Raw genomic sequence first — 12,240 nt, forward strand, 5'->3', positions numbered from 1 at the left:
CACAGTGACCACATCTGCTGAGGGCTGTTTCCAGCAGGATAACACACCATGTCACAGATCATAGAGCGTCTCAAACTGGTTTCTTGATGGTCTCCATGAAATTCATTTTATTTTACTCAAATAACTTTCCTAGTCACACAGTCTCTATCCAATATAGCAGCTTTGGAGTGAAAGCCGAATCAGATATGCAGCTGACAAATCTGCAGCAACTGTTTAATCTCTTTCATGTCAGTATGTCAGTAATAAATAATCAATACATAATATGTGCTTTAACATTTATATCAATAATGGTTTAGAATATGGCATAAGCCACTATAACCACATTTTGAGGTATTTGATGTCATTCATTTTCTTCTTAAACCAGTTATAGACTTAGATTTACTATATCTACCATGTAATAAAAGCCCTCATAGGGATCATAAATATAGAGACTTGAAACTACTTCTTGCTTCCTTCTACATCCAGGAATATTGTGCACAGTTTTATTTATGCTGAGCATGCACAGTTTCACTCAAATACCAGGAATATATTCAAGTTCAAATGAAGGTAACTAAAAACAATTCACTTGTGTGTAAGGGAGCAGATGGCGAAAGAGCTGGAAGAAAAGAGGCAACAGGAAGAGAACCAAAGGTTAAAAGAGGTGGGTGGAAAGAAGGACATTAAAGAACCATCAAGGAAGAAGAGCTTGCTGGGGGTAAAGCAGGTCTGTATCCAGTCTGAAGACCAGCAAATACAGAGAAAAATTAGAGCACTGAATTAATTTCTCCCCTTTCCTCTGTAGTCAACATTGAATGTGCTAAGGGCGTCTTCTGTTAACGACTCCAAAGAGCAATTAGGGGACACAAGAGAGCAATGTCATCTAAATGAAGGTGCAGACAAGTGTAAAAAAAACATGTAATATTTTATAAAATGTAATATAGAGCAAAAAATGAAACGGTTTATAGAGTGCAGCATAATCAGTTACTGAGTGACGTCTGGTCATTATTCCTACAGAGCATCATAGCAAAGAGGCCGATGATCCACAGAAGCAGACAGAAGGAACCACAGGTTCTCCTCAACCCACAGACACACTGGAGATAGACAAGGTAAATTAAGCTTAGCAACGATGTCAACACACTCAACCCCAGTGCATTATTTAAAATGGTAGATATGTATAGCAGACTAATTACCTACTTTGTAACTTACTGGAGTTTTTATACTGCATGTTTGGGATACATTATTTCATAAGATTGTGTAATGTTATACAACAAATCAGATATGAGGAATGATGGAATAATAAATTGAGATGAGTTCTTACTATTTTAACAACATGTCTGATTTTTTTCAAGTATGTTTTGAATACTTACTTGATTTTAATTTGAGAAAAAAGGGATTCAAGAAACAAAAGTACTTCTTATAGGCCTATCTGTTACTATGTGTGCTGTGAAATCTTCAGCTTCTCTTACTTTAGTTTTTAAAACCACTCAATGAAGAATTAATGATTTACTCTGCAATCCAGTGTCTTGCATTCTGCACAGGATCTAATTACATTAAAGTATTTAATTTTGCTTTTATATCCAACATGAATCATGTTTGTTGCCAGAATACAGAAACTGTAAATGTGAAGAGTACAGGAGAAGAAAAAGAGTTGAAAGATGGAAAACAAGCAGGGGAGAGGAATCAAAAAGACAGAGCAAGAAGACAGGGCTTACCTGCTGGGAAGGTTTGTACAAATATGCCATTTAAGGGCTCTTTGTTAAGTCAATAACATAAAATCTGAGGCCTGTATTACAAAGCAGGATTTAGTCCAAGTAACTTTGGGTCCAATCCTGGGTTTCCATACTTCTCATTCAGATGCTTCGTACTCACCTTGGTAACTTATGCTGTAAACCTAACCTGTTCTGGTGCACATTATGTTCTACATTAGAGGTTAACAGACTCACATCATTGCCTACTAACCATTCAAGTGCCACCATTCCTTCATTCTCCATTGCTCACCATACCCCCATTCAGTCCCGGGTGGAGAACCTGCAGTCTAAGTTCTGTCAATACGAGGAGAGCCAAGCCCTGGTGGAGCATATCCTGCAGCACTGGGACCGGCGCCGGGGATTGTTGTTGGTCCCACTCCCCACTGAAGATGCTTTAGGGTCAGCTGAAGTTACAACAGAGAAGCAGGTGTGTTAGCTGGCCAACACACCTGGTGGTCCTCCACCAGGTGGCCCTCCAATCCCTCCTTTTTTTTTTTTAACTTAAATGTAAGACTGCTTGGAAAATTGGAAAGGTGTGCTATAATTCTTTATCCTTGTTTGAATCCAAAATATTTTTTCCATCTACACAGTCCTCTGCTGATAAGAAGAGCAGGAGAGTCAGTAACAAGCTCATATCACCTTTGCACAGTCAAATAGCAGGACTGTCAGAAGCAGAGAAGGCAGACGACAAGGCATCTCCTCTGGACATTCCATATATTGTGTTAAATGTAACAGAAAAAGACTACATGAGCATCATAAGCAGCTCTTTGCCTGCCCTAGATGAGGTATAGCATCATTTCACAGATCTTTCATTTTTATAAAATTATTAATTATGTTTCTGTTGAAAATGAAATTATTCTTTCATAAGTTTAAGATGAATTCCTAATCTATTTTCTTTTCTGCTTTGGTCTCATTAGGTGTTGGATGATTTAGGGATAGGTCCTAGTGGCCCTCCAATCCCTCCTTCTGTCACCTTCTCTGTCGTTCCTTTTCCCAAAAAACGAGAGCAAGCTAAACTAGAACAGACCTGTTTCACCTTCCTGGTTCCTTCAGGGCTGGATGAAAAGGACAAGGACAAGAAAGAGGACGAGCTGCAAGCATCCGTTTTAAAGTTATCGGTAATGTCTAAACAAAAAAAATCATTCTTAATTTGAGGCAAAATCTGAAACACAAGCAACATGGACCTCATGTCCATTTAACCCACACAAGCTTATTTTGGTGTTAAAAGCATGAAATTTTAGGTTTTTAAGTCAGAACACTGTTTGTCTGCTGTTTTTGTAAAGGAAGAGGCAACAGGCTCTAAAGGTCATGGCAAGGCCACCATTAAGGACAGCACAGTGGCGAAGGACAAGGATAAAACGGGCCGAGAGATTCACAGGAGCAAGAAACAGACTTCCGCCAAAACAAAAGCACAGGGACCAGAGCGTCTCGGGTCACGTTCGCATGCCTCCTTCCACCCCGAGGACACTGACCAGGAAGAACATCAAGCAAGCTTGGAACAAAAACGCAGCCATATGTAAGACGTACTGCAGAATCACTAATGTTCATTAGTGTTTTTTAATTTGTTGTTGGTGCTGCTTGTCTGAATGTGTGCTTGTATGCATTTAGTCTGACAGCATTTCGCTGGGTTGTGCCAGCTGGCGGTGAGGTGGTACTCAAGATCTGGTTCTACTCAGAGTCACCAGGAACTTTTAAACATACCTTCAACTTTGAGATAGTCGGGACCCGGAGACTCAACCAGCTCATCTGCAGAGGAGTTTCTACTTATCCTTCCATCAGCAGTGATTACATGTCAGTCTGCGTAGTGTGATGAACTAATGTAGTGAAATAACTGCAAACGGGGAGGTTGTAGTTGGCGTGTTGTGTTCTGCCTCACTTTGTAAAAATCTAGATCTATTTTTCACAGATGAATTAAGTTTGAAGCTTTTTAATAGTCTGACTTTTTGTGTGTGATTTCCACAGGACTGTGTTTCCCCACAGTAAGAAAGTCACTCAAACCAAAGAGGGGCTTCTGAAGACCTATGTAATTAAACCTGGATACTTTGAGTTTGGACCTTTGCTCTGTGGCAAGACCAGAGACAGGTGAGAGGCAGAACGATGGCTATAAATGGTTTCATGTGGTTGTGGCTTTCTTTGTATTTACAGATTCACGTGTGTGTTTTCTAGATACAAGGAAAACAGATACCCCGAGAACTCAGAGAAGCTGGTGATTCACAATAACTCATGTCTGGAGGCTGAGGTCCAATTCAGTTTCAAGCATGATACGCAGGCCACCACATATCTGTTGGACCCCCCAGCCATGACCCTCAAACCGAACCAGAAACAGGTAGAATAGCACTAATGCTGTCTGATAATTTTACTCTACTTTCTCTACTTACATTTAAATACTTTTCCACCCTACAAGGAGTTGACGCTTTGGTCGTACCCAACAAAAGTAGGACAAATGAAGGACGGCTTGATTTGCCAGATCAAAGACAATCCTGAGCTTGTGGTCATTGAGCTTTCGTGCTGGGGCGTTCGGCCAGAGTTGGAGTTGGAAAGCAAGCATTTGCACTTTGACAGGATTTTGCTGCACAGGTACCAACATATACCGCAGTAATTCAGGGAACACGGATAACTATTGCTCAGTTTACAGATTCAAAAGTGAATTTGAAAAAAACAAAACCATGAAGAATTTTCTCAAAAGAAAGGAGCTTCAATGATAAAATATGCCACAGTGGATAATTTGGGATTTCTCTCTCTTCACCCAACCTTTTTTATCCTGCCCAGGAGGGACAGCCGCAGCATTATGATGTATAATAAGACAGCTCTGCCAGTGTCCTGGAGATTGCAGGGTGTGGAAGAGTTGGGTGATGAGTTCACTGTGCCACAAGATCAGGGCATCATCTCACCTAACTCTTCTTTCCCTTTGAGCTTGCGCTTCAGAGCCCGAAGGCCACTCAATATTAAGAGAATCTTGCGTCTGGAGGTAGAGTACAACCAGAGCAGTACTCATGCTGTAGTTAATAAATAACATGAAATAAATGAATATATTATAGACATGTTATACACACAGAAGTACATCATGTGGGTTTTTTTCCAGGTAGCCGATGTGGAGAAAATCCTAGGTGTTGTATACACTGAAAATATTCAGGTTACTGCCGAAGCCTATGACGTGGACCTGGAAATCAGTCCAGGTACAAATGAAACAGCTTTTCGTTTAAATGTGAAAGTGAATGTGGGCCTTTTATTGATTTAAATGCAGTAAACAATCCGATTTTGACCATTTTGAACCTGCACTTCCATTCTCCACATTTTATGCAAAAGAAGGAGTCACATAAAAATGATATTTAAGTTGAAAAAATGTAACAAGGATGTTACAGTAACTGAAAATCCATCATACAGACATTGTTATATACATTTATATTTCCTTAAATAATGAAAATTAAGTAGAGCTGCCTTTTTATCATGAGGAAATATTTTTGTCACAGAGAACCGGCATCTAACGCAGCTAAGGACCATTAACAGATAGCACTGCAAAATGACTGACTGAGTGGGTGGCAGGATATAATAACCACCAATAATGTACTACATGCTCATGTTTCTATGTCAGATGGCTGTCTTAATTTTGGAACCATCAGAGTCTTTGAGGATGTCAGACTGTCACTCAGATTGAAAAACCAAGGAAAATATGAAGTATCTTACAAGTGAGTTTAAACTGATAGTTTTTGCAATATTTTATTCATATAAAGGTTTTCATGGAACGGTCATTTAATTTTATTGTTCTCTTATCACAAGGTTTAATGTTGAGCAGACAGACCCAGTGCAGCCAGACCTAAACTCCATTTTCAAAGTGTCTCCTCAGTGTGGTAGTCTGATGCCCAACAAGCCCGCAACAGTGAACATCCTCTTCAAACCTGATGTGGAAGTGTTCATTAAAGACCAACCTATCCTGCCTTGCCAGGTTCGATCCATAAAAAGTAAAAACTTTATTTAAAAGATTTAAATAATTGATAGCTGACACTGAGTGAGCTAATCTTTTGCAGGTGATTGAACCGAGCATTGGGACAGGAGGAGAAACTGTAGCTATCGTGGCGATCAGGGTTTCAGCCCGATCTGTTTTCACCAGGTGAAGGCCGATTCACGCTCTCACTAATTCTGCACTATTAATATATTATTTATTAATAGTGCAGAAACATTATTGTATTATCGTATTATAGTATAGAATTTGAAAAACTGTGTTTCTTTCATCTCATTTCCAGCCTCTTATTTTGCTCATATGAAGCAGCTTAGCAGTTGTTTTTTTGTTTTTGGTGTTTTATGTTCGTCTCTCTTCAGATACAAGATCACACCTTCATCCGACTTGAACTTTGGTCCTCTGATCTATGGCAACAAGAAAAGCCAAAGCTTCACCATCGAAAACAATGGGGTCTTTGAGGCCTCTTTCACCATCTGCCGCATGATCACAGATCCCGTGAGGACAGGGTAGGCCAACAGAACACACAAAAACAACACATCCAGCACATGTTATTTTAAAGATATTTTATTTGCTCCACCATTTTTAGTTTTAGTTTTCACAAAACAAAATTTTGTAACATTTATTGTTAATAAATTGTGTATTTTTTTTCACTTTACATTCTGGTCTCAGGGGTCCAGGTAAGACTATATCAAGAGAGACCCTTTCAGGGAGGCCCAATGCTGCCAAAATACCACCAGAATCCTTTCAGAGTTTTCTTCAGGTGAGAGAACACTGGTGAATTTCACACCAGTGACAGTGCCTGATAGATGGTCCTGTTTGTGGTTTTACAGTCATTGGACTCTTCATTAATTTTCTTAGAGTTACATTTTCTGTTTATTTTGAGATTAGTCAAGCTAATAATTACACATGAATAATCACAAAACAGTCCTGACATTTTTTCTTTCAGTTCCTTTGAGTTGTTATGGATTTACAAAAGTAAAACAGACAACATAGACACTGAAAAGGTCTATAAAGTGAATTAATAAGAAACACGATAAAACCCCTTAATTTTAACAGGGAAGCAATACAAAAAACGGTGATGATGGTCATGAAATAAAATTGTGTATAATTTAGTGTCTTTGATTTTTATGCTTAATAGTTTGTAAAGCAAAATAAACTAAATTCTGCTCTTTGACATTAAATTTGATTTCTTTTTGTAAGTACTCCTTTCAGTATTCTCATCACCTCTCCTTGCTTCTTCTGATTTTCCTGAATTCTTTCAGAATCGCCTCAGCGTGGGTATGTTCTCAGTGTCTCCCTGCATTGGGAGCCTACAGCCAGGGTCTCAGCAGCTGGTGACAGTGGACTGTGCAGCTGAACAGCTGGGCAGGTGGAGCCAGGGTCTGCACATTGACATCATTGGGCGTGACCCCTCAGACCATCCTGATGGCATACCCTACACACTGCTGGCTGAAGTCTGCAAGCCAGGTGAGAGCTGCATGATTCTTTTTTGATCAGTAAAGCTGGTCAGGCTCAGCTCTACAGTCCTGAAATTACCAAAGGCATATTAAAAAGATTTTTGATCAAAGATCAAATTCTGTTCTAAACTTACTGCTAGCCGTTCTTTGACTTAAATCATATTATATCTAGCTCTTTTTTTTGGGTTTCTAGGCATAGTATTGGATATGGCCTCCATCTTTGAGGAACACCATCTGTGCTGCAGCAGTAGCCAGCTTTCTTCAGAGCAGTTTTGCAATGCTAAAGGGATTTTTGTGCTGGATGAAAATAAGTTTATCTTCAACAAAATCCTGGTGGGTCAAACCAGCCGAGCTCGCTTCAAACTCACCAACAGCAGCAAGGTCCCCTGCATGCTCAGCTTGGCCATCAGAAGTGCTGGGCCTAAGGTGAAGTGTTTAAAGTCACAAGGATAAATGTATATCGGACTGTTTCTGTCTATCATAATGTAGGTAGAAGTTTGAGTCTAAAATATGTATGTTTTACAGTCATCCCGACACATTGAGGTCTTTGACTTGCCTGTGACAACACTGAGCATTCCCAGCCTCTCGCACGCGTTTGCTGTTGTCACCTTCACACCTCAGGCAATGCAGCATTACAGTGTTGTGTTTGAGGCCAAGGTGGAGGGAAGTGGAAGGTAAAGAAGCAAATGACTGTGTATGCCACTGCGGTGTTGTCTTTAGTTTTTCTATCCCTTTTTTAATCCCTGTTACTACTGTATATAATAACAGTAACAGCACCGGTTGTTTTCTGCTGCTGACTTCTCCCACCCTGCTCTCTTCTCTCTGCTGGATTAAGAGTGACACCCACAATTAAGACCAGCGTGCTGGAGTTTGACCTTTTGGGACAAGGCACTCTGCCCAGTGTTTGTGTGGTACGTCCAGGTCTGAGGAGCAGTAAAGGAAGCCCAGTGCTGCACTTCAGACGGGTACCAGTAGGGCGCAGACATATCCGACCCCTGGTGCTGTTAAATAATGGAAATGTTCCAGCTGAGGTGAGAAGAAGGAAATTCGTCTGTTTATCCATTTTAAATTCAGTAAAACCAAATTATACCAAAATATAAATATTATTATTTACAATGCATTCAGAAACATAACAAACAGTCTAGGTAGGATTTCATGAATAATGAATGTGTTTTCTGAAAATGTGTATAGGTCCAGATTGACATGCTGGATGAGCATGGTGTGTTCACCCTAAAAGCTGCGTCTGACAACATTAACGCCTCAGTGGACTCCACACAGCGTGCTTCAGGTAAATAAAACTTGTATTTGTGAAACAACGCCTACAGAAAAGTGCACTGTAATTTTAACTGTAATGTTTTAATGCTCGTTTTACCACGGCACTCTGAAAATACAGCTGACATTTCTTTAATCTAAGTCTGAGTTCTTAAGGTAGTGTGACTTTCTCTCCTAAGTGGCCATCTTAACATTGCTGGGTACTGTCTTACATATTGTTGTAACTATTCATCGCATTAGCTGGCAGTTCTTTATAGTCCATGAGCATCAACGTGACCTTATTGCAAGAACTTCCCATTCAATTTATGTCCCAATTTATGATTTATAGATCCTAACCGACACTAGTGGGTGAGGCTTTAAACCATTCACACTTCCCACTCCTCAATGGTTTCTGACATTTTTCCTTCTCCACAGAGCACAAATCGGTGCACAGAGTAAACCTAAAGCTGAAGAGTAATGAACCAGTGGAGATTGAGGTTGGCTTCTGCTCTGATAAACCCTTGAATGTCAAGGAAAAAATGTCACTGCAAGTGAAGGACAACCAGCAGAGCAACACTACAATAGAAGTAACAGGAGAGGCTTACCAGCCAATCGTCTCTCTAGATCACATCAGCAGGTCGTTGCAGGATATAGATCATGAAGATGAAAAAGAAGGTATGGCATAAGATTTTTTTACAAAACCTCCTAATCTTGTGATTTAGTTCAACAGAAGCTTGAGTCTTTTATTAAAGACCTAATTTCTCATTTATAGGTAATTATGAGGTGCTGGATTTTGGTGACTGCCATGTAAACGTTCCATACAAAGAAAGTTTTACTATGACCAACCACAGCAGCAGCCAGGTGCTGAGGTTTGAGTGGCCCCCTAGTGGACCTCATGTCAGCTTTTCACCACAGGTAAAATATCAACAAAGTGGCAGAGGCTGTCAAAACTGTTAAATGGTGGAGCCAAAAAATACTTTTTCATAGCAGTGATAAAATGTGCATTGTCAAAAGTCGCTGGTTAGTTTGGCATTATTTTTGAAACAAAATAATGCCTCAGTGCAATCAGCATTTCTCTTGTGCAATAATTAAATAATTTGTGGTTTTAAATATGTACCAATGACTTTATATTCATTTATTTATTATACTTGCTCTTTTTTAAACTTTGTATTGATGTTTTTTTTGTTTTTATGTGAGCTTGTGCAACATAATTTCGTTCTGCGTTGAATATTTGAGGTAGTGCTGACAATGACAATAAAAAAAATCTTGAATCAAACCAGCATCAACAAATAGTAAATACAGCTATAGACATTATTTCTGAACACACGCAGTTCCTTTCCTAAGACACTGATTGTAGTAATTTTACATTTTCTCTTGCTTGTTTTACTGCCAGCTCAGGAAAACATTTAGCTGCTTGTTGTTACAGGTGGGACACCTTCATGCTGGTTGCTCTAAGGAAGTGATTGTCACATTTAGCTCCAGCAAGGCAGTGACTCTGTCTCAGCTGCAAATGAGATGTAAAGTTTGCCAGGTGGAGTTCCAGCAGCCTGTAGAGGAGGTAGCTGACTGGGATGACCGACACAAGATGGTACACTGGCTGAGTTCTTCAGAGAAAGCTTCAGATGCATCCAAACAGGCTGTAAAGGACAAGGTACATGTGGGCCCTAGCTTATTGTGTTAGAGAGACAAGTGGTGTCAAATGCTGTATAAGGAGACAAGTTAATAAATCACATTCTTTTATCCAGGTGATAAGAACAGATCCTGAGCCTTGCTGCTCTGTGGTCGACGGCTCTCAGGTGGAGCTTGAATTACGCATCAGTGCTGTCTGCGACTATGTGAAGTTAAGCTGCAGCACAGACATCATCCTCTTTGAGAACACCATGCTTTTCCAAACCAGGCTGCAGCAGTAAGTCAGGTTTTGTGTACAACATATTCCAAGTCATCAAACCTAATAATATATAACATGGTATTCTTGTGAAACATTATTTGGGGTTTCTTATTCATCAGATAGAAATGAAAATACTAAAGATCAAAAAGATAGCCACTAAAGGCTTATATGTGATGTATATCTAACATTACATTGCTCAACAGTGGGCACCATAAATGTAAATTCAAAAATATGTCTTTCTTTCTGAGTATTTCTGAGTGTTACTTTTTTTGTTGTCTGCACACACGCACGTAGACTGCAGGTTGTGAATGAGGGAAGTTTGAAGGTGGAATTCTCCTGGGAAGTTCTCATGGATCCAAGCAGCAATATTGTCAGCTGTGACCAAGAAGGTACGACAGAAATATTATATCATCAATATTATTGGGTCAACTTGTCATTGTTGGATTTGATCCTGAAAATAAGTGCTATTTCTTTCTGTACCTACACGTGAATACTTTAAAACCTGGACTTGACTCTGTGTAAATGTCTACATGTGGTGTTTAACAGAGGGGACCTCGACTTCTCGACCTGGCAGCAGATCAGCAGGATCGCTGACTGAAGCCCGTCCTCTGGCGAACTTGTTGTCACTTCTAATGTTGAACCCTGAGCTTCCTCCTTTCAGCATTGAACCCAGCGTAGGGACCATGAAGCCGGGTGCCAGGCAGAACTTCACTGTTCGCTTTTTACCCCTGCAGGTGTCCACTTTTCAGGGAAAGCTGTTTTGCAGGTAAGGGAAGTGTAACATTTCCATGCAGGTAAACGTTTAACTAGGTATTTTCTTCAAGTTTTTTGAAAATGGCGTCAATGGTTTGGATGCTTTTCTTTCCTTTTTGTAAGTATGCACTTTTCTTCCAGTATTCAGAACTTGCAGGATGGGGAACAGGTCCCGTGTATCTCAGTGTGTGGCCGCAGCCTTTTGCCCCAATTCCACTTTGACCTGGAAGATTCAGACTACATCAGTGGGAACCGTCGTAACTCTGAATTCAGTGGCCCTCTGGACCCAAACACCAGAATTTTGGAGATTCATGCCATTGGTTTGTCTGTACCATCAACAAGGTAATAGCAAGTAAGGTTAGAACTTCTATCTCTGTCAGTGTAACCCGGGATGTTTCATGCTCTCGGTTGACTCTTTAGGTCTTTTAGTGTGGTGAACCCAACCAGTAAGCCCTACTCATTCAAATGGAGGTGTGAGGACAAAAGTAGGAGCCATTTCCACTGTCTCGTTCCATCTGGTGTCATTCCCCCTGGGAACAAAGCAGAAGTAAGAATAGACAGAGTGCACCCCACATAACAGTGATGGTCTTTTCGTCGTAAAGTATCTCACAGAGTGTACTACCTCATTCCCATCTTGATCTCATTTTCTCCATTAGTCAGTCTTGGGTTCTCTTCTTTTACCTTTATCTGTCTTTATTCATCTCACTCACTCCATGTGTTTTTCTTGAACTAACAGTATATAGCATTATGACCACCTGCCTGATATCTAGCCCCCCCACCCCCACCACCACCACCACCTCTCTTTTGCCATGAAAATACCAAATAACTGTGATGCACTGGGTATTCTGATACCTTTCTATCAGAACCAACATTAACGTTTTTGGCAATTTGAGCTCCAGTAACTTGTATGTTTTCATGAATGAGTCTTGGCCACCCCTGAACCTGCTTTGTCTGCTTTGTTTGCAGGTGTGTTTTGAGTATGTTGCCGAGCAGCTGGATGCAGTGGAGTCCTTCTGGACCTTCATTGTTGACACTCTCTCGCTATCTGTTCCCTTCCTATGTGTGGGCACTGCTAGAGAACCAATCACCTATCTCGACAGACCTCACTTTGACTTTGGGGAACTGCTTCTTGGTAATTCAGTTTTAATATATACAAAAGCAAACGTTCAAATAATCCCTTATACTCATACTTTGTGCGTATTTGCT

At 40.2% G+C, this 12,240-nt stretch overlaps 1 protein-coding gene across 1 annotated transcript in view; it reads left to right on the forward strand.

The window, feature by feature from the left end:
• The window catches only part of LOC146690185 (axonemal central pair apparatus protein HYDIN-like), a 70,782-nt gene that overhangs the window by 43,776 nt on the left and 14,766 nt on the right, over positions 1-12,240 (forward strand). Inside the window, exons 45-77 of the mRNA XM_085435064.1 lie at positions 577-703; positions 782-869; positions 994-1,085; positions 1,583-1,702; positions 1,993-2,154; positions 2,318-2,512; positions 2,645-2,845; positions 3,011-3,243; positions 3,336-3,518; positions 3,690-3,809; positions 3,894-4,053; positions 4,132-4,304; positions 4,497-4,695; positions 4,810-4,903; positions 5,320-5,413; positions 5,505-5,670; positions 5,753-5,835; positions 6,045-6,191; positions 6,355-6,445; positions 6,948-7,152; positions 7,336-7,568; positions 7,668-7,816; positions 7,978-8,173; positions 8,334-8,430; positions 8,829-9,068; positions 9,166-9,308; positions 9,820-10,044; positions 10,139-10,299; positions 10,576-10,670; positions 10,828-11,047; positions 11,176-11,376; positions 11,455-11,581; positions 12,001-12,166. Of these exons, the coding sequence (XP_085291190.1) occupies positions 577-703; positions 782-869; positions 994-1,085; positions 1,583-1,702; positions 1,993-2,154; positions 2,318-2,512; positions 2,645-2,845; positions 3,011-3,243; positions 3,336-3,518; positions 3,690-3,809; positions 3,894-4,053; positions 4,132-4,304; positions 4,497-4,695; positions 4,810-4,903; positions 5,320-5,413; positions 5,505-5,670; positions 5,753-5,835; positions 6,045-6,191; positions 6,355-6,445; positions 6,948-7,152; positions 7,336-7,568; positions 7,668-7,816; positions 7,978-8,173; positions 8,334-8,430; positions 8,829-9,068; positions 9,166-9,308; positions 9,820-10,044; positions 10,139-10,299; positions 10,576-10,670; positions 10,828-11,047; positions 11,176-11,376; positions 11,455-11,581; positions 12,001-12,166 (5,186 nt within the window). The remainder of the gene's footprint in view (positions 1-576; positions 704-781; positions 870-993; positions 1,086-1,582; positions 1,703-1,992; positions 2,155-2,317; positions 2,513-2,644; positions 2,846-3,010; positions 3,244-3,335; positions 3,519-3,689; positions 3,810-3,893; positions 4,054-4,131; positions 4,305-4,496; positions 4,696-4,809; positions 4,904-5,319; positions 5,414-5,504; positions 5,671-5,752; positions 5,836-6,044; positions 6,192-6,354; positions 6,446-6,947; positions 7,153-7,335; positions 7,569-7,667; positions 7,817-7,977; positions 8,174-8,333; positions 8,431-8,828; positions 9,069-9,165; positions 9,309-9,819; positions 10,045-10,138; positions 10,300-10,575; positions 10,671-10,827; positions 11,048-11,175; positions 11,377-11,454; positions 11,582-12,000; positions 12,167-12,240) is intronic.

This window comes from Copadichromis virginalis, linkage group LG16 (genome assembly GCF_057382275.1).
Source record: "Copadichromis virginalis isolate Kocher_CV1m ecotype Utaka linkage group LG16, C_Virginalis_male_GT1.1, whole genome shotgun sequence".
NCBI classification, from domain to species: Eukaryota; Metazoa; Chordata; class Actinopteri; order Cichliformes; family Cichlidae; genus Copadichromis; species Copadichromis virginalis.